This window comes from Tachysurus fulvidraco, chromosome 21, assembly GCF_022655615.1.
Source record: "Tachysurus fulvidraco isolate hzauxx_2018 chromosome 21, HZAU_PFXX_2.0, whole genome shotgun sequence".
Classification (NCBI taxonomy): Eukaryota; Metazoa; Chordata; class Actinopteri; order Siluriformes; family Bagridae; genus Tachysurus; species Tachysurus fulvidraco.
This window is the reverse complement of record NC_062538.1, coordinates 11594368-11618593: the sequence shown is the minus strand read 5'-3', so window position 1 is coordinate 11618593 and position 24226 is coordinate 11594368. Positions and strand designations below refer to the sequence as shown.

The 24226-nt window shown below is 39.3% G+C and overlaps 1 protein-coding gene across 1 annotated transcript in view; it reads right to left on the bottom strand.

Moving 5' to 3' along the window:
- Positions 1-376: 376 nt before the first annotated feature.
- efna5a (ephrin-A5a) overlaps positions 377-24226 on the bottom strand; it is a 59600-nt gene continuing 35750 nt past the window's right edge. The window contains exons 2-5 of the mRNA XM_027140021.2: positions 9352-9644; positions 2109-2174; positions 1903-1977; positions 377-1815 (exon numbers count right to left, since the gene is read on the bottom strand). Of these exons, the coding sequence (XP_026995822.1) occupies positions 1691-1815; positions 1903-1977; positions 2109-2174; positions 9352-9644 (559 nt within the window). The 3' untranslated portion in view covers positions 377-1690. The remainder of the gene's footprint in view (positions 1816-1902; positions 1978-2108; positions 2175-9351; positions 9645-24226) is intronic.

Below are 24226 nucleotides of genomic sequence, written 5' to 3'. Positions count from 1 at the left end.
ATTAAGATTGTTAAGGGCCTTGCTCAAGAGCCCAGCAGTCACGTTTGAATCACTGCCCTAAACAGAAATTATGTGTATACAATTAACTGTACATTTGAATAGTACCATTCCTGATCAGTGCTTATACTACAGCAGTAACCATTTCTTAGTTCTGATTTGTCAGACATGTTGATTAATCTTTTATACAACGACCCTAACATTAGTGCAGCTGCAAATTGCATGTTTATGTTAATGCACTTTTCTATAACATTATAGTTTATACTGTAACAGCTAATTCACTGGGACTTTCATGTTGGACATGCCATAATCACCTTAAAATGAAAAAAAAAAAGTCATAAAAAATGCAAGCAAAAAAGTGTAATCGCTGTTAAGTAGATGGTTTCTATAAGGAGATGTTTATTTAATATTTATGGAATGAAGTCTCTAGCGCTTTATAACATTCAGATGTGAAGGTAGGTGTAAGTTTAAGGTTTCCGACACAGGAAAGTCTTTTAGATTTTTCGTTTCTGCTTTGTGGTTCCTCGGTAACATGACAGGCTTTGTTTTTTATCTTATTAACTTCAAAAGAGAAAAAAAAAACATCATGTTAAGTGATAACAGGAATTAACTTTGTGGATGTTCAACAACATTAAATGTAACTATAAATGGATAAAAAGTACAAAGTGTTGTTCTTAAAAGGAGTGTAGTTGGCAAATCTCTGTGGCATAAAGAGGATAAAAGTACATGCTGCTACAGGAAAATAATCCACTGTGTCATGTTACATCACTCCATCCCATTGCTGATTATTTTCCCATAACATCATGCACCCCAGTGTATTACTGCTTACTTCAACAAGCTAGACAGGCCACAACTACACTGCTGATTGCTAGTGTGAACGCAGGGTGAAACCTCACTATTAGCTGCAGTGATTGTGGGTGAAATAATGAGTAATAAATAGGGGGAAATGCTTTTTGTCAAACAAATATGTATATTAATTTAAACAACTGATCAGTGAGGCTTCAAACTCTATAGCAAAATACCACTGTTGCTACTACACTTGAGCACTTTTTCACTTCAAGAACACAGTCTCCACTTTGTATTCTGCTTTTTAAACTGTACACAATGTACAAAACAGACGAGTGCTTATTTCTTTTTATATAAGAAAACTTCTTAAAAACAACAATAAAGTCCTCAGGTAAAGACTCGTCCCATTAAAAATGATCTCTTTCTGTTTTTTTTAAAAGGTACACTCTGTAACCAGTTCTCCATCAGTCCTGTACATAGTTGTGTCCAAAATGTTCCCATGTTTCCAGAAATTAGACATCTGGCTCTTGTTGATGGGAGTCTGCCATTCCTTTTACAAATATAATGTCCAAAAAACCCCAAAAAACTAATGAGTATATATGTCTTTTCAACCTTCCGTTTTAAGGTAAGTCATTTCTTGATGAAAGAAGTTGTGTGTATGCATATACATGTATCTGGGTAGTGTATCGATATCCTCCAAGATCCTTCCTGTAATGAATCCCGGATGAGAAGATCCCACTCACATCGACTGGCGTTCTGGCATCTTCTCATTAGAGGTACATGTTCTGAATCTCAGTGGAGATAATGAGGACGTCTGATGTCTACTTTTTAAAAAAAGTGCTCTTTTAAGAGTCCTCCTCGGCTTTAAGATTGGGACCTGTTACTGCACCCACGCTCACGTAGGCCGCTATAATGATATGTGAGAGATGAGGATGATCAGGGCCGAGACTAGCGAGAGACCAGCCATATGTACACGTCCAGCAGAATTGACGTCCCCTCGGGACGGCTCGGCAGATTCGTGGCTCGTATCGTCTAAAAGTAGATGGGAATTTTTTTTATGAAGATTCAAGAAAACAGATCACAAAAATCTCCAAAGGAAAAGTAAATGAGCATACAAACCTCTGGGCTCTATTGAGTTACTGTCATTGACGTCAAAGACCCGGTCATGAACGCTGACGGTTTTCACGCAGTTGTCTGTGAGAGAAACATAAAACAGGCTGCTATCAGGACAGGCATCATGATGTCATGGTTTCATCAATCTTATTCCAGTCTTGATAAGAAGAAACAGTGCTAAATGAACCCCACAGGGAGCACGTAAAACTTACTTGCTGGTCTGACAAAAACTTTCAGCCTCAGGCAGGTCTTTCTCCCATTCTCAGCGACCGTGGAGGCTGTGGAAACAATTAAGATGTTTACTACTAGATTCGCTGAATCCAAGACACATGTGAAGTCACAGAATTTCTGTTTACTGTAAAATATTTAACCCTAAATAACCCGGGCTAAAAAGTGGCTGCTTTTGCCTCTGTGATTGTAAAGTGATGAAAATAGTGTGTGGAAGAAAAGTCAAAACTGACATGAAGATTATTTTTGACAAAAGAACAATGAGAACACACAATACGAAACTATTTGAATAAGTAACATGGACAATTAAACTGTTTTTGAATTTATAAAGAATTTGGGTCTGGACAGCTGCGTATTGGAATTCAGCAGGAAAAATCACATGTATGCAGGAGGTTTGGTACGAGGGTTTGGCTTGCTTTCATCACGCTACAGTAACTCACTTTAATTCAATAAATCTTAAGCTTTTTCACTGTTGGGAAAAAAAACTTTGTTTCAGAATTAGCTAAACACTTACACTGAATTTGTATTGGATTAGTGTTAAATGGGGAGGCAGAATAATCTAATTACTAAAGAAGCATCTTTTGGATTTTAATCCTGTCAATCACATCATTGATGTCAATCGGTTATGTTAGTAATTTTCAGAATGCACATCTGGAAAGATTGTGGAATATATTACCTTTTATTATACGAGCAGCAGAAAAATCTCAGGGAATACATATTAAAAAATAGAATAAATAAAATTTTCTCTTTGATTTAGAGAGATCACTTATCATGCAGGGATCAATGCTAATCTTTACAGATGTCTTCCAGAAACATTACTGGAATGCTTTCCAGACAAATGTCTGGAAAACGAAACAGGTCCAAATCCTGGAGATGCCAAAACTATCTTAGCCAGGAGTCCAAGAAATAGCCAACAATATCCAATCACGTACAGGGTAAATGGTGGATACCATTATCTTTTAAAAGTGGTAAGCTGCCCTGTGACAAACCATGAGCAGCACTTCAAGAAAACATGACTCATTTGTACGTGTCTGAAGATTCAATGAAATTTAAAATTTACAGTATGTTCAATTAACAGTGAATATGCCACAATGCAGCCTATATAAAAATGCTGCATACAGTAGATGTGATCCATAGTGAATTTACATTATGAATAAATGAAGATGAATAAAAGAAAGAAAGAGAAAAAGAACAAAGGAATCAATGCATAAATGAAAATGGTCTTAAACACTAAAAAAAGTTTAAAATAAATGTTGTGAATGTATTGAGAACTTTTGAAGAGTAAAATGACTGCATTATTAGAACTATTCTGTCCTCAGCTAGAAACACTTTTTTCTTCCTTGCTAATGTGCTGTGATGTACCATGAGTGGCGAAGTGATAGAAAACAAACCCATTGCAAATGCACTTTGATACTGGAGTACTCTCTGTCTCCTCTGAGCCATTACCTACCTAAGCAGAGCTGCTAATGTCACAAGCACTGCACATGTTCCAGGTCTCATTTAAATGCCGCTGTGAGCACACAGGTCTCAAAGGGAAACGCAATCAGCATTCATTTCATTTCCTGGCCATATACACAGACAGTTCTACATCGACAATTCTGTATCTACTGGCCTGTCAGCCACGGGCCATGTTTCTCAATTTGTTCTTTCCATAAAAGAAAGCCTATTAGTGCTTAAAAAGGAGCAGGGAGAGAGGCTCCTTCACTGCCCACCCTCTCTTTGTGCACCAGGTAATGTAATCTCCTGCTGTCAGGAGTTAATGCAAATGAGGGTCATGGAATCTGGAGAGAGAGAGACTATTTCTTTCACAGATCTCACAAGACGTAAAGGTGACTGTTTAATGAGAAATAAAAAAACATTTCAAATCAATGCCTCCATTCAATGACACTTCACACAGAACTATCTGCTAAACAGTAGACAGCTACTGATTCAATTAGTTTACATAGTTTTAGTTTACTGTATATGCATGCATTTTAAAAACTGCCTGTTTTGGTCCCGACTAAAAAAACTAAATGCTTTTAAACATACATATGAGGGACAATTACAGTGCCTCTGACCTTTATGACCTCTAATAGAGGTCACATGATCTTTCCACCTGCCTCTAAATCATGATTGGTTACTATATACATCAACGCCTGCTACTTAAAGTCCTATTGGGTGCTAATAACATCGACAGCTGCAGATGACAGGTGATAAGCACCACACCTGTTAGGCAAAGATCTGGACTGACGATATACAAACGACCTCCATTCAATCAATGCCGCTGCTAGAGTCAGATCTACAACGGCTATCCATCAGAATAATTTACATTTACAAATATCTATAGCATTAAAACATTTCCCATAAGGACTGTTTATTTAGCTATAGTAAATTCAGTACCTGTTTAGATTGTGTTGTTGCTGAGAATACCAATCCTTAGATTGGTACTATAGCAGAAAGAGTCGGTAATTACAAATATACAAATGTTTATCAGACCTATTGTATTTTAATTATTTTCACTGAGCAATGTCTATAATACCTGTCCTGTCTAGACAGCAATTAAATGAGTAAAATAGGGTGTGGTTCTGCAGGAGTCAAACATGACCATGTTCACACTTTGATTCGATTTTCTTTTTCCTGATAATGGACTTCCATTGTATGTGGTATGGACAGGATCTTATACCCGTAGCAAGTGAGGAGAGACCTCAAAGAAGAGGTGAAGATCTTGCTGATCAAGACTTAAACTGAACTTTATTACTATTCATTTTACTTCCAGCTTTCACATAAAATTGCCCGTGAAAACTTTGGGAGACAAGACTCTAAAGGGGAAGCTTTAAGCAACTTTGTTTCTATAACGTTCCAGAGTTACAGTGAAGGACATTAATTTGTGTTAATAGAGGACAGCAAATTCCTTATTGGATAAACTTCAAATCATTGTGGTTTGAGGTGGGTATGGTACAGAATGACAGACTTAAAAAAGCAAACCTCGGGCATCAAACAAGTCAGGGCTGAAAGAATCATAAACTGAACAATTAGGTATAGATGTATGAGCTAATATTACAACCAGACATCTATGTGCATGTAAATTGTGGACATAATCCCTGAAGCCTGTGTATATTCCCAGAATGCAGTGCGTTGCTGCCAGCCCTGACCCCCATGATTCTCTGCTGTGTGGGGTCTCCAGCTGCTCTTAATCTGTCTGCTGTCTCGCCTTTCATCCTTCCTTCCATACTGTGGGAAGAGGATGGGTTAAATCAAAGCACTTATGTTCTGTCTACAGGGACACAACTGGCGGTTTGTAAACCCTTAATCGTGTCCCCACAAGAATATTTACTTTTTACTTTTGCCTTATGTCTCGAGTCCAGCCATATTGGAAACATCCCATTAGAAATCTGGCACTGCTCTGGGTGGGTCTTGCACTGCTTTCTATTCATTACCATCTTTTGCTACTTTTACAGTACACACTGAGACTCTTTCTTCAGTTACAGGATGTCACTGGTTATTTAGGCCAAATTACTTCCTTCAATTTTTCATTCCTGTTTTAAGTGGTACCTGTCATGCTTACAGAGGAACGACAGACTCCCAGTGCCTTCATATACCTTTCAGAATTTGCAATAGTGAAAAAGAACAGTTATCAACATTGCAGTCTATACTGCATTAAGATAATTATGCGGGTGTTGCATAAAAGACACTTGAGTCCAGTCCATCACTGAAATTATACCTTTGCCTTGTTGAACCCTGGATCATGTAACTTACCTCACCGTGCAAGTTCAGACACAACTCAAGACACAACTAACCCAGACTCAAGGCCACTGCATGCTGCCAAAGCCTGAGCAGCTTCTTAATTTCTCCAGACTCACATAACAGACATTACAGCCCCAACATACCCATGCATCCACACGTAAGACTTAAAGACTCGCAAACACTATTTCAGCTATGAGATCAGACGAGATGAAACCGAGAGGTCTGATGAATGATAAAAATATGGATTAATGCCCATCTGTAAGATAAGGCGCCCTGCTGTCTTCTGTTACGCCACATTCTTATGCGCTGAAAACACAACATAAAGTCAAATGTGGTCACTCATTAAAGGATGCCGTATCTTAAGTCTTCGGTAGAAATATGAGCAGATTTTTCCGTGATAGTGTACAGATTCTTTTGAAGCAAGCTCATATCAGATAGTGAGCGCCACCATCAGCTCCTTTAACAAACCCTCAACTTCTCTTCTCATACAACACAGAAGTTTGGAGAGACAAAAAAACTCCCTTGAAATTGGATTTCAATCCTCCCAGATTAAGATCAGACTTCCACCCATACCATATTGGAAAAACATGCCGCCCTAAGCCATTCAGGAATCAAAAATTCGACCGCATCCATCGGAACATGGTCACTTTTGACCCTGCAGGGGCCAGCCTTCTGATCCCTACTGATCGCTTCCTGAACAGGCCAGACCTGTGACTGACAGCTCTGAGGCTAACTGTGTCACCCTCAGGCTCTGCAAGAGCGACCTCTCACTCGCAGTGATTAACCATCACTGGCTGTAACAAAGGCACACAGTGTTGTTCATGCAGACACAGAAAAGTGTAGATCCAACTAAAAAAAGAAGGACACATACAAAATCGCAGCTACAAGGCATCTGGCAGGACTTCTCAGCTAACAAAATACAATAAAAATAGACAGGTTACGAATGTCATCTAATAAGTAACTGTTGGTCTGATTTAGTGCTAAATTGGCAGCTACCTTAAATATGCAGGTAACTACTATTTACAGTTAAGAAAATTGTAGCTCACATTCTTTCATCTAAGTTTAACCATTAAACAAAGTTTATCTAGGCACACACTTCATTAAATGCTAGCTAAAATACAAAAATGATTAGCATTGAGCAGATTCTTATATTATTTCTCATAAGATGCTGTTATTTTACTTTGACAAAATTATTGTTGAATCTTTTCATCTATTATTTGTGTTACTCCTTACTGCAGAATGAAGGCCTATTTAAGAACACTAATGCTAAATGTTGTAAATAAATATCTGCAATTCTAATCCTGGTGGATCAAATGTGTACTGGCTTCAGGACATGAATATGTACATTGAATATCAATATTGCTCCTTAATTCTCATAATATTTCATTACTACGGAAAATGTAGTTGCTGACAATTAATAGCTTTGCTCCTTGCAGTAAGCCAATTGCCCAAAGCTGTTTAGCTCACACACTTTCGCTTTTACAAACAATTCTGAAATGTTTGGCGTTGATACGATCTGCTTGACTGCAATCTAAGCAGTTGCTTTCTGCTTGAAATTAAATTCCCTGCTATGTGGGTGTATGATTACCTTAACACTCCACTGTACACTCCAATATGAGCCAAAAAATGCCTGACTGCTGACAGATTGTTTGTTATTTCATCCTCCCTTCGGTTGCATCCGTAGGTCGGAGTAACTGGCTATTTGTTAAAGCGAGTCCGCAACTGTTGAGTCATAAAACTGAGTCACACAGGAAAGAACTGTAGGCTGTGCACAGGCTCATATTCTCTCACTGCCTATTCCTGTAAAACCTTCCGATTACCTGACAGCTCCAACATTTCAACTGGTTACACGTCCTACTGCTCTTACTCAAAGGCTCAGAATAATGAGCTCCGTTTTACATTGCGGCAATTCCTTTCATACATGACCATGTTAAAAAAGAAAGAAAAAAAGAAGAAAAAAAAACACTCAGATCTGCTGTGATCTCACACCTAATCACTGTTTACTGTGCACTTCTCTCCGTCTCACAATCTTTTTATATGCCACACAAACAACTGCATTGTTTTTATGAACCCACATGATCTGTCAGTTCATCAGGATGAATCATGCAAATTCCAAATCTCCTGCATGCGCCTGCATAAATGAATGTCTCCAGAGCCAGAGCTGTCCAGGCAGTCAGACCATTCCTGCATCTTATTTTGTCTTCCGCCTCTCGCTCTATAGGGATCTGACTCCAGTTGTAAAAACATGGGTTTAGATGCTTGTTTTTAAGAGGCCTCTTGCGAGCAGGCGAAAGCTGAAACTTTAAGGCCGTAACAAAGACCCCCTTAAAGGAAAGACGGTTTTCCATCAGGGTTCATGTTTTTGTTTCAGTCGGTTTTGTCAGGATTGCTGAAGCACAAACTTTTTCTCAGCAACAGCTTTTCTTCTCCCTGCTTGGAAACAGTCGCTTGTCTACGAATTTACCTTTGTAACATGAGGTCATGGCTAAAGCGTTGTTAAGAGAATGCAAGAATGTGTCCATTCACAAAATCAGATTTTGTTGTGAAATTGTTAATAAGTTAAAAATGGTTAAAATTATACTTTAATGTTTTGTACATAGCAAGTAATAGCAAATTGCAAAAAGAAACCAGAATGTAGGCCACTTACAAAAATTATGATTATAGAATGACCAATAAAAGGAAAAAATCTTTTCTTTTTTTTAATTTCTTTTCAGCTTCTGTTTTTGTGTCACACTGATGTAATATTTCCTATTATAAAATCATAACAATATACGTTATTAAACCTATTGCTAGACATTTTTAGTTTTAAATTGCATTTGTACTATCTGGTATATCATTTTAAGCATTTGTATCTAGAAAGAATAAAATATGAAATTAAGAAAATGTACAGTTGAAGTAATTAGAAATAGGTTTAATATTCCATTTGCTTGATTGTAATGTTATAATAAGCAATAGCTAATAGATTTGGCAATTATATTATTATTATTATTATTATTATTATTATTATTATTATTATTATTATTATTATTATTATAGTTTCAATTGGTGATCATTTTGTATTACTGATTTTCACTTAGGTGTACTTTTCAGTTGTACAATTGGTTGTAACCTTTGTAACCTTTTTTTTTTGTTCTTTTTTTAGTCATCATCAATATTCACATTAACTTGGTCAGAGTTCTGTAAGATCTAAAGCACACCACTGAAAAACAGGCCATGAATCTGGAATACACCCTGGATAAGACACCAATGTTTTGCAGGGCATCAAGCACACACTCATTCACACACAATCACATGTGAAAAAATGGGGAAAGCATGTGAACCTCTGCAGAAACTGTAACCTGATATCAGGATCGAACCAGAGACCCTGGAGCTATGAGAGAGCTACCCTGTTTTTAATGACAGAAATGTCTGTTATAGTTTTACATTTAGTTAATAATAATCCTGGTATGTATCTGCATTATGTAGTTTATGTGGTTTCATGCATGACTATATATATATACTCACATATATAGTAGTATTCTCTGCCTGGTCGGAACTCAAAGCCCAGCGAGAATGGTGTGAAGAGCTGAAACTTCTCAGAGAACTTGAGAGGCCCAGTGGGAGAGTAAGGGCGATTGCACTCCCAGCGTTTGAAGCCTGTCGCTGTGTGGTCACAGGAGCTGTAGCCATCATAGTTGACCATGTACAGCATGTAGCGCTCTGTCCTCTCCTCCGGCACCGAGTCCATGTAGTGGGGACAGTAGACATCCAGGTAGTCATTGATGCACACGTCAAGGTGGTAGTCACCTCGATAAAATCTGGGAAATGTGAATAAGGCACATACATTTTTAAAATCCCTTGCTAGAGGAAAGAGAGAGATTGATGAGTCATATATAAAGATTTCTATATATCATGAAAGAATCTAAAATAATGAGTAGTGAGGAATAATCCTGCACTTGACATTAAAGCTTAAAGTGTCTTTAAATGATGAGGCTTTTAAGAGAAGAGAACACGTTGTTGAAGCACCCTGCTAGTCCAAGATTTACTTCTTGTTTTTTATGAAAGTAACAGAGGAGTTGGGTGATGGGGTGACATGTGAACGACAAACAAGGATGCAAGGCGATATAAAATGTTGCAGAAGAGTTGACCTGGGTCAGGTCTCATATATACAGCATGGGATCATGTGCTAGTGCCTGGACATGCACAAGGAAGCAATGTGGGATTGAGGTGTTTTGTAGCTCAGAAGTACGCAACAGAGCATTGGCTGATTTTTAGCCCAGTCAGAGAACCTTGGGTAAGCAGACACCCAACAGCGACCCTGCAGCTCACAACTAATGTGAGGTTAACGTTGAGATCCCGCTGTGGACAGAAGCTCTGCTGGTGCATCGACACAAAGATTTCTACTCATTAGATACAATAAAAGACCACTGAGCCCAGATGGAGCTCGAGAGCACTTGGATTATCATTATGTGGATTTCAAATGCACCACTGGAATACTGATTGTGCCTGCTGTTTGTGAGTGTGTATGAATGTGTTTTCAAACTCATTATGCACAAAACTTGTGGAGATACATTCAAGAACCATTATTCACCAGGGTGCTACTTCATCCCAACTAAAAAAGCAAAAACTAGGCTAAGGAAAAATATTGTCTCTTTCAACTTCAGTACTTTTTATTGCCCAGAATTTTCCACATCATGCATACTGTATGCATTTCACCAAACATAATAAGGTCTTGCTTGTGACAGGCTAGGTGGTATCTTTAGCTTCTTCATTGCCGTTCTTCCATCCATCATAGGTCACCAATTGTGAAAGTCAGCCATTTTCTCGGCCAAATAATTAACGGCTTACATTTCCTGCAAGAGTGATTCTGCTCGAGACAGGCGCTGACGAGACATCATCAACATATGTCTCAAAGCCTCGAGACAGCAATGCTGACTGAACTGGTGTACATTACGCCTATGCAGCGATTTGCATCCTGGGAAACTCTACTTTAACTATTCAATACCCCAAGGGCTTCAATTTAGCACGTGATCCCAACCAAAGCTCACAGCCATCCACTTGTCCATCAGCACTTCATACAGGATTAAGGAGAGCAAGGCCGATAAGGTCTTTTTGCTTTAGGATATTGAGTGGATGTCTTTCCTGGGTCACTGAGGCGAGGGTTTGTGTAAAAAAAAACTCCCAGAAAACAAACAGCAAAGGATTACTCGACTCTTTGGGCCATGCAGCCCAAAGCAAAGAAGATGGACCTGTCATATATCAGAAAATCAATAAAGCGGAGGATTAAGGTTGTCACACTGCAACATTTTCATCATCACACTGAAGCATTCATCACTTCTGTTATATGCCTTCAGTGACCATAAGATGTGCTCTGGTGATTCCTGAAGAGAACCGACCACATTAAACTACAGGAACAAAACAAACAACTTATCAACATGACACTAATTCATTTCTCTATTCATTTGCTGAAGACTGATGATGCCAGCTGGTCAATAAAGCACACAATGCAATTGCAATTTGTCGTTAAGATAGAAAAAGTTTGCCATCTATCACTGCTACTTAACACAAAATACAGAAATGTAGCAAAGCACTGCCATGATGTTAATCCCCTTTCTTACTATAAATCTTTCTGTGTGACCTAGGTTGGATAGGTGATGACCGGGGCAAGCTTCTATATAAAGAAAGGCAGAGGACTGGTTGTGAAAGCTCTCCTGGTGTTTTCCTGACAGAAAGCGGGTCACCACAAGGTCAGATTCCTGACATTCAACAATGGATTGAAAAATGGCAGGGGTACTGGGACTGTTGCAGTGAACCAATGTTTCTACTTATATGGATAAAAAAATTTATTTAGATTTAGAAATATTTAAAAACATTCAAAATGTTTGTGTGGTGTACTTCAACAGCACATACCTCACACTGAGTATTTTAGGTTACTCTGGCCCAAGGTTTTAAGCTACTCTTACTCAAAGGTTTAAAAAAACAAAACAAAATTTAACTCAATGAAGCGATCAAAAAAGACAGGAAAAGGAGGAAAGGAAGGGAAGCCTTAAGAAGTCAAATGAGTGATAAACACACTATGATTTTTCAGGTCCAGCGATACTAAAACAGCAGGAGAAAGACTGATCATCACTCAGCAATCTGTGATAAAGCTGCGATGAGAGCTGAATGTTCAGATCTTCAGCCCACCTGCTCTCACTCAATAAGTGCTTAATCTCCCAAGCCTCTAGAGGGAGCTCTTTAGATGATTACTGACAGGGCTCCCTTGGGCACAGGTCAGCTAAGCCTTTGGCCCGGTGGCCCTTTCAGAGCCACAGATGGAGGGCTTCCATCTCATATTACAGCTCCCTGAGCAGGCCTAGAGCGATCTTGCACAGTTGGCCCATCATTCACCCAGCGTACGCGACTGCACATCTTCCAGCGCTTCACATATCACTCATCCTCTGCTTCCAAACAAATGTCTGTCCAGAAGCATTAATGTTACACCCACACAATAGTCTGCCAGAGCTCCGTGCTGGGCGTACTTGGCAAAAGCCTCAAAAGGCAGATGAAGGTGTGGTGGAAAAAAAAGAATAAATAAGACAGCTCCCTTGTTCTGTGCATTTCCCATGGAACAAAGACTCATTCTTGGAATTCTATACACAGAGACAAGAAATATTGCTCTTTACATGAAAAACACATTGATGTGTCTCTATTTGAGTTACGGGGAAAAAGGACTACATCAGAGATGGGATAAATCGTTTGTGGCTGTCTGACAGAGATAGGGAAAAGAAAGACGTATGACATTAACATTAACATTCATTTACTTGGCAGATGCTTTTATTCAAAGTGACACTGAGCTCAGGCAGATTGCAAACTAAGCATAGAGCAGCTGAGGTTCCTCAATTTCTCTTTGGCTATTCTGAGACTCAAACTAACATCCTCAAGAGCTGAACAGTGGCGGTCCTTGGGTTTGAACGCATGACCTCAGGGGGCCAATGACTTGGTGGGAGTTCTGGTATTTGAATTTACACTCTCAGGAGCCAATAGATCTTTACCTGTCACAAATCACCTTTGACCCCACAGCTTTCTGGTTACTAACACAAACCTTGAGAACCTCTTAATGTCTTATCTCGATGGGGGGAAAGATAGGGTGAGTGAGTGGGAATGGCTTTATCAGTCTGTATAAGATTGGTGTGTGTTTTACATGCACAATATACAGAAGGTATTCTGAATGGTGTGGGTAAAGCTGAACGTTCTCATGTCACCCTGATTAGCAATGAGTGCATGCCACAGCATGGCGAGTGTCACTTATCGCCTCCCCGCCCAGCAGGACTCTGTCACTCCCATCTTGGTTAACCCTCAGGCTTGACAACCAACACACGCCGACCCACACCATTCTGACAGCTGACCTTCACGCACAGTTTCCATGGTGCTGTCTCACAATTTTAAGTGCACAACGAACATAAAGGCTCCTTCACGGTCTGCATACCCTGAGTTTTTTCGTAGCTTTGTGCCCTTTTGAAATGATGCACTGTACTAAAATAAAAAAACTCATTACCTAGAGTGGCACAATCTGAGCAGGAAGCATCTCAGTATGCTATCAATCTCCAATAACTAGATTGATGGGAAAGAGTGCCTGTCACAAAATACACGCTAGTGAGACTGATGAACACCCAGTCTCCTGTGAGGTCAGAAACAAAGGTCAGGGGGCATGAAGAGCTTATTATTTTAATGGAGGCCCTATTATTCAGCGGAGGCTAAAAAGCACGATCCTTAGGTCGTCCATCTTTGGGGGTGTCTTTAAAAGGTTATGCACTTTGCTAAGATACAGGAAGTGTGATTAACTCAGTGAAAAGGTAAATCTCCTGGTCTGCCAAACATGAACAGATTGTCCTTTCAGCAAAACAAATAAGCAACATGGGTTGAAATAAGAGTCCAAGTCTAACTTAATGTCAAAAGTGTCTTCTACTAACGGCTTTGTTTCGGTCTGCGGCAAATCTGCACACACACAGAGGAGCCAAAGGCAAACCAATTAAAGTAAGGAAGCAGTGAGCTAGTAACAAACCCTGGCTTCATACCAACAAGCCACACTAATTTTCTGTGGTGTTCAGATAGCCATTTGTGGGCGATTTAAAAAACTGTCAACAGTGCAACATGTATTGATACTGCCCAGAGGAGGTGATTTTAAAGTCCAGTTTGGATCGATCGGTGGAGGTAAATGGATGCTATCTATTCTGGTAGAGAGTGAGAGGGTGGTCTACTTGTTGGCTGGCAGACCGTTTTATCTTCGACAAATGCAGCAGCTACAGAAAAACATTGCATGTAAAGTAATGTAACTGCTAAACTTAGGGTGCCCTCGGAGTGCCTAGCATACCCAGGCCCCAGACACCTGGTGCCCTCAATCTCTACTGGCCTGTCCAGGTTTTCCCCTTAGAGCCTGTCAAAACCTCCTCTATCAGATAGCCGGCTGGTCCACAGGGCTTTCAGCCAGCACACAAACACACACACACAAACACACACACGTACACTCATGCACACTCTTTTTCACAATTCATTTAAAACAAAACGTAGCATAACATGGACAGATCTGAGGACACTTATAATGGGTGTGGCCTGATATTCTAAAGAGTGTGCTTATTTGACATCTAGTCTAGATAATCTTAATTTTACCATAGGTCACTTGGATTCAGACATAATGATAAAAGTTTTGTGACTGCTGAGGGTCCATGAACTTTACCCCAGATTATATCAAATGAGAAATTCAGGCAAAGTGCATTATAGAGTTGCAATTTATTCACACTTTGCACTGTTTATTGCCAGCTTAAGACCAGCTTTAACCTAATTAGAAAGCTTTGAGAGGTTTGATGGGGCATCTTCTGAAGCATTCATACATTTGCATATTAAATTCAGCAACTTTGCATAATAGGTTCGGGAAAGATTCAGTCAATGAACAATTCTAGCAAATAAAATCCAGACTTTTCTCACAGACGATTATACAGCATGCATAACAGTGGTTCTGAAACAGAAACCTGTCCGAAACCTGATCTTTTATTTTTTATCATTGGCAAACATTTCAGTAACCTGAGAAATGTGGTTTCAAACAGATGTTCTGTAAGATGATCAACTTTCATCTTTTCTTAAGGAACAACTCATCCCCCTGACAGACTTTCTATCAGACTGCTCAAGATGGACAACAAGGACAAAGTGTAGTCTGGCAGATGACATTTTGTCTATGAGCCAAGTCCGCTCCTTCCATAGCTTGGCCAGGTTCCTCATACTCCTCTCATAAACACTAGGATTTACCATCTCGATCTGATGATAGGTGATAAAGCAGGACAGAGCACCTGCCCATAAATCAGCTTCCTCTGCTTCTGTCCTAGTTTCTTCCAAAGAGAGCACAACCTAATGGATGGACACAACGGGGAACAACTTATAGGATTGCCAAATTCTTTAAAAATTACAATCCACTCTTACCTACTTTAAATTTAGTACCTAAATGTGAATAATAAATTGCCAAGTTTAAAAGCAGATGATAGCGTAGCCCTGTTAGGTTCTCTACTCAGACTGTTTAGAAGGTGTTGATTAACATTCTATAACAGCAGCTCTGACAATAGTGCAGCTACAAATCACAGCTTTATTTTAATGCACTCCTTCTAATATGTCAGCATTTCTGTAGTAAGAGCTCTTTCTCAGGGATGGTGCTCACTCCACATTAAAAGGTGTAATTATTTGCATGAAGGTTTTTTGTTCAAGGAGACATTTATTTAACATGTATGGACGGAGGCTTCGGTATCGGCAAGGTGTAAAAGTCAGAGGTAACGCTGTAACTTTATATTCATACAAATGAAAAGTCTACAAGACAAGAGTTTATGCGACAGATTCTTGCTAAAATTACGAGCTTTTTGTCAAAAAAGAAAAAAAGAAAGGCTTAGGTTAGGGAACTAAATTGTTTGGTAGACATTGCCTTATAGTTCCTACTCTAAATAGTTAATAAATATACTATGTAATGATTTAATAAATTAAAAAATATATATTTATTTGAAGAGGGGCATGGTGGCTTAGTGGTTAGCATGTTTGCCTCACACCTCCAGGGTTGGGGGTTCGATTCCCGCCTCCGCCTTGTGTGTGTGTGGAGTTTGCATGTTCCCTCCGGGTACTCCTGTTTCCTCCCCCGGTCCAAAGACATGCATGGTAGGTTGATTGGCATCTCTGGAAAATTGTCCGTAGTGTGTGTGTGGTTGGCACGGTCCAGGGTGTATCCTGCCTTGATGCCCGATGAAGCTTGAGATAGGCACAGGCTCCCCGTGACCCGAGAAGTTCGTACAAGCGGTGGAAAATGAATGAATGAATATTTACTGGAAAATTGAGGTATAAGTAAGAAAAAAGAACTTCCTGAAATAACTCCACTGCATCACATTACCATGTTTTATGTTATTTTATAGCTTGATTTTGGTAACTACTTGATTAATTCAGTACCTGGCTTTTTTTCAGTTTAATTGCTCAATGATTATATCATGATGTAAACACCAGCTTTTATGTCTAATCAGCTAGCTAGCTTCACTCTAATAACAGACAGTTTTTGAATCAAATTTAAAACTATAATGAAGCTCAGGAAGTCTTGATTTTTTTTCAGTTTTACCATGAAATGAATATCTGAAAAGGGAAATCTGTTTTTGTCAGCTGCTTTTGCAAGCTCATTCTGATTCAAGGGCATTCCAGGTCTTGAACACAGTGTTCTCTAAAGGAGGTGGCCATTTCTAGCACAATCCCACAAAACCCTGCTCTCATATCTACATCCTGACCTGAGGGCTCCAAGTTCAACAAGCTCTTCTGAGAAAATCTTTTGCATGGGCCGCGGTCGTATGATTGACATCGTAAGATAATACCCCAGCTCAAAACACTGCAATTGCTGTGGTATTCGTTTTGAAGTTTTCAATTGCAGCCTGTAATAGAAACATATTAAATCTACATTTGGTCTATTTTTGTTTGATGAGGATGAAGGACATTTAGCGAGGATATTATCATCATGGCTGTACTTGATTAGCTTGTTAGACATGAATCTGAGTTCAGCTGCACATTAATACAGGCCTATAATGCATCAGATATGCACAGTTATTTATTTAGCATACAGACTAAAGCGATTAGAGCTACTCAGTAAATGGCACACCACCACATTTACCCCTTTGTCTCAGTAAAGGGTTATTGCTCTGCAGTCGTTACCACTCTATTGTTAGAACCACAAATTCTTTGGCTGTTCTTACTTTAAGGGACATAGAGAGTGGCCTTGCCCTGCAAGCAGAAGAGAGAGCAACAGAGCAGAATGATGAGATAGCAAAGCTGACACACACACATGACGCTATGTATTAATACACCGTCCAGTCGAGTGACAGGCACGACAGGGCCTCATCTAGCCCCACGCACAGCAAGAAATGGAGATATGACAGTTGTGTTACAGACTCTGAGCATCAGCCCTCCTTCTTGCTTATTATAGCACTTTACAGTGCATCCCTAACTCTTTCCACCGTAACATTAACATTGTTCCTGGCCTTTCTAATCACTTACAGACTTGGGTCTACTCACTAAATGTGTGCTGATGACTGGTTTATTTATGTGTCTGGGAAAAATTACTAAAATACCTTATTTTGCTTAAGAGAAGAGAAGAGAAGAGAAGAGAAGAGAAGAGAAGAGAAGAGAAGAGAAGAGAAGAGAAGAGAAGAGGAGATAACAGCAAGGATAGGAAAGGGAGGATAGATCAGTATAGGATAGGAAAGGAAAGGAAAGGAAAGGAAAGGAAAGGAAAGGAAAGGAAAGGAAAGGAAAGGAAAGGAAAGGAAAGGAAAGGAAAGGAAAGGAAAGGAAAGAGCAGGACAGGACAGGACAGGACAGGACAGGAAAGGACAGAACAGGACATGACATGGACTTTGAAGCACCATACATAGGTAAAATCTTTGACTAAATGTTAATGATAAGATGTGGACCAACATAAAAAGTGTATCCAGTCTGTCATTCTTACTGAAGTTTCATTAGCTAAATGGAACATTATGGGAACTCAACTCTATGATTCTGTAGCTAAGCTGCCACTGCTGTCCAATGCATCTGGCTCTTATTGACATAATTGTAGCTCTGTTTTTGTCCCAAGGCAAAATTAAGTGCTTTTGGAAGCCTCAAATAAAATCCTAATAAGATATAAATTATATCACTTTACTGAATCGAATACTTCAGCAGCTCATAAGTGCTTGGAGAGAGCTTATAACTAAATCGTAAAATCAATAAACTGTTAAGTGGGAAAATGAAGCAATCCACCAAGCTTGAAGTTTGTGCTGCCGAAACAGTCCCAACCTACGCCTGACTCACAAACCCTGACCTAACACAAAGAATCTGTGCTTATTCATTTCACAGCAAAACGGCTTCCAAGCCTGGAGAGAGACTCTTGTCCAGCCTTGACTCTGGCTTTAGAGTTTTGAGTCAAATTGGGCAACCACATGTGTTGGCTTCAGGTTAAGTTTCCTTTTGGAGATGAAAGAAAATGCAAAGGTGCTTATTCGTGCGGCATGTTGACTGAATTTTTTTTTCCTAACTCTCTTTTTTTGAGACTCTTATTCCTGTATGTGACTATTACTTTTAATAAAAATGAAGATACATTTCAATAACACCTTCTAATTAACAAGTTATTTAAATTTGCTAACAAGCAAGTGCAATTTAAACAAAACCACTATTTAAGTATTCCTCTAATTAACAGATTTAAAAGAAAGAGTTTCTGTTAAAAGTAATAACTCACTCAGAAAAGTGTACTGTGACAATTTATCACAGTATCCATATTATATAGTCAACTTATGCTTGATCTTTATTTGCATCTTTGTTCTAAAGAGCTTTTCTCTTAACTAGCCACCATAAAATCAAATATAATTATTTAGACTAAGGCACAAAATTTCCATTTTGAGTAAATAATATGCATAAAAATGAAGATATAATTGCAAAGAGATGCAAAGTTTTAAAAACACTGTTCAAGAACCAACAAAAATCAAATGTGGACCCCTTTCGGCATTGTGTTCAATGCAGCAAATGGAATGTGTTTAAGTGTTGAAATGAGTGTGAAAGCCACTACGCTAAAGTTTAGGGCAACCAATTTGCATGGAAAAATGGCTGGTTGTTCTTGTGGAGGCTCAATGACATAAGATACTATACAGTGATTTGAATTTTGTCCAAAAAGGTTGAAATTTTGATTTGAGACTGTACTGCTCTACAGGAAATAGTCTGCAGCATATTTAATATATTTTACAGTTAAAAGTGCAAGATTAATGATTACAAAGTAATGCCCCAGGTTACAAAAACCAATGTAGCATGCTAAGCAGCCACTAGAGAGTCCATACAATTCCTTTTTTGGTCCTTTTCTTTTGTAATTTTTTCATCTGATCGTAATCTATTTTAACCTGTTCCTCTTAAAATGCTTTAACAAACTTGCTTTGTTCAGTAATCTCTGACTCTCATCATTCTGGCCGAAACGCTTTGGGAAATACCTGAGAATTTTTACAAGGTTAAGGTTGAGGAGTTCTGCAGTGCGGTCGGATGTCTGCTGATGATTTTGCACTTTCTCTAATCCTCTTTCGGTGCTAAAGAATTGCAGGTGAGCATTGATTCAGCAAAAAAAAAAAAAAAAATCCCCCATACACCCAAAGCAAGACGTAAAATCCTTATTGGGAGCCGGATAAGAAAGTGTATACCGGCAGCGATAAACCACAGAAAAATAACTCGGACAATACAGCACAGGAAACAATTTGGTGGTCTTTTTGAATGGTGGGAAATTCGAACTAACCACTTGACTACATCTAAGGGCTTTAAGAGATCAATATCTGCACAAAAAAAAGTATGGAACACAAACCCAAGTACACAAACACCACAATAAATAACATACGCAGAGAAAAAAGCCAAGCCTACATTCAGTGCTGCCATGCATTGCATTCATCTGTGCCTGCTGGCTCTTGTCCCTTCACACTTGTCACTCTGAAATTCAGCCACTCGAATGTTTTCGAGTCATCTGAAGAGCCTCTTACGGGGTTGTTAACGTGGGGGAAGTGTCAGGTGACAAAGCCTCGCGGGGGGCCTCTCCAATCGCAAGGCACTTCAGCTTGTTGTCTACACAACGGCTAATTGGAAAAAACTATGGGGTTTGAAAATCCGAGGTTTAATCAGTATTTAGCACCATCTGGATGTGGGCTGCTGGCCTCCTTCTGCTTCTCTTTATTCAAGACTTCCTTCTAAAGCCAGGGACCGTCAAAGCCTGCCACAAAATGGAGATGGACGACGAGAGCGATACGTGTGCATCCTGTATAACATTGAAGTCTTTGTTTTTTTTTTGAGGGTTTTTTTTTGCATTTTATGTTTTTGAGCGGAGATTGATCGTGCCTTATAAACGGCGAACAGATGTGCGTCAGGTTCCTATTAAGGGATTCGGAGAGAAATATTATTTTATTCCATGGTACAGTAAATTCCATGTTCAAGATCCGATACACATGCAGGTGGCTGAAACTTGCGTTTTAATGCAAAGTTATTGTGTCCTTCAATCCCTCATTGCTTTCCTCTGGATCTTTCAGCGAGAAAGCTGTTGCCTCAGCAGAAGTGAACAGTAGTCCCTAATGAGTCTTTCACAACGCTGCAGCGTTAACAGCAGGTCTTTCACACTGCTGCATTGGAAACTGCCATGGCTGCCAAGTCTTTCTTCCATCGACAGGTCATGCTGAGGCATTTAACATGTTTTTTAGTGTGCGCTTCTCACACACAAACACCACACAAAGCATTGGAAGATTTGGTTATTCGCTCTACAAATCCAAGTGCAAATAGGGCAGAAAGGGAGAGGGACTTAGTGGTTTCCAGATTACTTTACAAAAGGCGATGAAAGCAGCTGCACATGTTTACCAAAGAATGAGAGGATGGCAGCATGAAAGACAAAACGTTGCTTTTTCCTCTCTAAGAAAAATGCTCAACGCCCCCAGAACTACAGCTGTCACTACAGGCATACTTCATGTCCCCAGGTACTGGTGGTTTCATTCAGCCAGCTCTCTTTGGCAATATCGATTCAGTTACGTCACAAAAATGCTGGAAGCATGAATTGATGACATGATGTTTTTCTTTATTGGGGTGGCTGGAGTCATTATTGAATTGCTATGTTGACCCAAGCAACTGGTTTTATTTACAGCAACAACAAAAGTAAGACATGGGCAAGAAAATGGAAGAATGGGTAGCACTGCTGCCTCACGGCTTCAGTTCTGAACTTGGGTTTTTGTCTGTGTGAAACATCTGTGCATTTCCACTTTGTGTCCACAGGTTTCGTCTGGGGTTTTTTTGGTTTCCTCCCACATCCCAAAAACATACAAGAGGGTAAGTAAAGCCTTAAATTAGGAATGTTTTTCTATGCATGGATTGCTGACTCATCCAGCATGTACATTACCTCTCTGGGATGGGCTTTGTATCCACTGCAACTCAGACCAAGATAAAGCAATTAATCAAAAAGAAATTAATTGTTAGGGGAAATATTCATCTAACACTGTAAAGTTCTTCTAGAGCTTCAAGATCAGAAAAGATTACATGAACAAATTAAATTTGTTTTACTATCTTGGAATGGTTTACCATGAAAAAACACATTAATGAGCACTTTTTTCCTAACATAGAGCAGCTACACACTGAGGATATGTAAAAACAATAAAACATGTCTTATCTTGCATGCAATTGTTGCTGAAGTGTACAGTAAAGTATTTCACTCAGCATGAAGAAATTGGCTCACAAAGCCAGAACTTTCATTTTCAGGCTACTTTTAGCAATAACCTCCCACGTATGATCATGCACTAGCCATTTCTTCAAGTGGACTTCAGATCTTTGTAGGAGAAAAAGTCTCAGTGGCTGGAGTTGAAGAACTTTCAGCCTTTCTGCCTTTGTTCACCAAGTAGCAGAGCAGTTACACGATATCATGTACATCAGAAAATCTTAGTTTAAGCCAATTAAAAGTCCATAGCTGTCTTTCATTGTCTCATTATGTCTTTTCTATCCTCAAGGAATTCCCTGCCACCCTGAGGCCAGTTATGTGTGCTGCTGTTTGGAGTAAACATGATCATCTCCATTTCACAGCACTATCATCTTGCTCATCTAAGAGGATTTGAAATATGAGATGCACAGAGCTCTTTTCCTCTCTGTAAGAGCTGGACGAGTTTCCAAATTGAAACCCAGGCACCGTTCACCGCTCATCTAATGAGACTTAAGCTCACCTCTCACAAAGAAACGCTTAGGTCCTGATATCCTTCGGTATAAACCTGTCCGAACACGAGGCTTATCATCAGCACAGTGGTAAATCAGCCCTGGGGGATGAGTGCACTGAAGACAGCGAGCGTTAAAAGGATGTGGAAATAGTTAACAGGAAAGACACAAAGCATGTTTGTTTTATTAATGGGATTGGCTACAGCCTCCAAGGGATAAGATTGAGATAGAACACATGAGCAAGAAAAAAAGAGAGAAGCAAACTCTATTTTTAATACATTAACAAAACAAAGGCATACTGTAACCAATCTAGGTGTAAATATTTTCGTAATATTTTTTAAACCGACTCCAGCCTTAGTGTGTTTTGCTGCAGGCTAAATCACAGAGCGAGGTTGCTGCATGGTGACAGGCCTATGTTGGAAAGTGTAGACGCGGTTGCCGGGGTGAAGTTTCAGAGCACACGTTTGAAATAGCTACTAGGAATTCCCCGTAATGCTTCGAAACAGCACATTAGCGGGTGTTGCAAACGCTAGGCCTGTCATAATCGAGAAAGTGGAAATATGCCTAAACAAAAAGCTATTCATTTTCCTGTTTTGAATCATAACGATGGCAGCTTCGCCAACACGCCTCCTTTGGCACCTCCACCCAGCGAGGAACAGCTCTTTTTCCTGTGAGGTGAAACCAGACACCAATCCACATGGAGCGTTGTCAGACTCAGAGCCCAACCTCAGATGTTACACAAATGGATACTGTCCATGGCACATGAGGTTGAGATACCCTTATCTGGGTCTGAGAGTGCACACCTCCTTTTTCTTCCCCCAACTCCTGTGCTACTGCATGGTAGAGGAGGTGCGACTCCTGTTCTATCTTTGGAATGTAGGAATCTAATCTGCGGAGCACTCGGGGCCTGGGAGAAGACCCTCCGCGTTGACAGTCCACCTCTTCAGGCAGACACCTTGGGATGGTCAGAAATTCCAAGGGCTGATTAGCGTTGGGCTCAAAGCCTCATCTCTCTGCACTTCCCACCCCCACATCCACCCTCAAGCACTGCTCTCACAACCCTGATCAGGTCTCAGGAAGAACAACAACAGCCCAAACCCTGCCCTTGAGTCCATACCTCACCTCACAGCCTCAACTCACAGCCTCACCTCACAGCCAGAAGGGATTGATTAAACACAGTGTGAGAACAACAGATAAAGGCATTGCAAAGTGACATGACAAGAATTTACAGCCATGTCACAATGTATGCCTGGTGATGAGAAATTTCCATCCATGATATTCTTGCTATCTGGTTTCCTTTACAACATACAAACAAAATGAGAATACATTAGAAGAATATCTGAAATTGGGCATGTATCGGTACAATATCAGCCAAAATCGCAGGATTCCGGATACAGATTTTCCAATTGGACATACTTTTGTAATAATTACTTAATTTATTTATTTTATTTTTTAAAGTTTTTTAAGATTTTTTTTTAAATCACATCTGTGAAATTTGAGTTGAGTTAAACTTTTTGCTTTGGTTAAAATACTTTGCTATCAGAATATAAGGGATTTCAGTCTCGTCAGTCTCAAATCCATCACGTCACGGTCATGTGAGCTACAAATGAACAACTTGCAAGGCCACAACCACTACAACAAGCATTTATTATATAAATGTACATGGTCTGTCCCTTTGTATTAACATGTATGCAGTAAGCACTAAATTTTTGGAATGAAAAGCATGCGCATCTTGACTCTTGTTGATCTTTGATATATCAGTCATAATAACTAATAATAAAATAATAATAGAATAGAATTAAAATAATAGAGACGCCCTTGTGGGACATTACTAATCAGACGTATATGTATGGAAACCTAATTGTGTCTGATTGGGAAGCCTCAAGATGCATATTAATCCATTATTTAATTTTCATTCATTAATTTATAATTTGATTTTCCAAATTTCCACGATTGTACCATTAAAATAGAAAATACCACTATTGGATTTTAGACACATAATTGCATTATTCATCATATTTAGACTGTTATTGTTAGTTATATAAATTCTGATATGCCTGTGCAAAAATCTCTCATACCATGCCTGCTAAACAGTACAAAAAAAAACCCACTTCCTTTTCCAATTTCTGAAATAAATATTTACTGTAAATGACACGACTAACTTTTTTTTAATTAA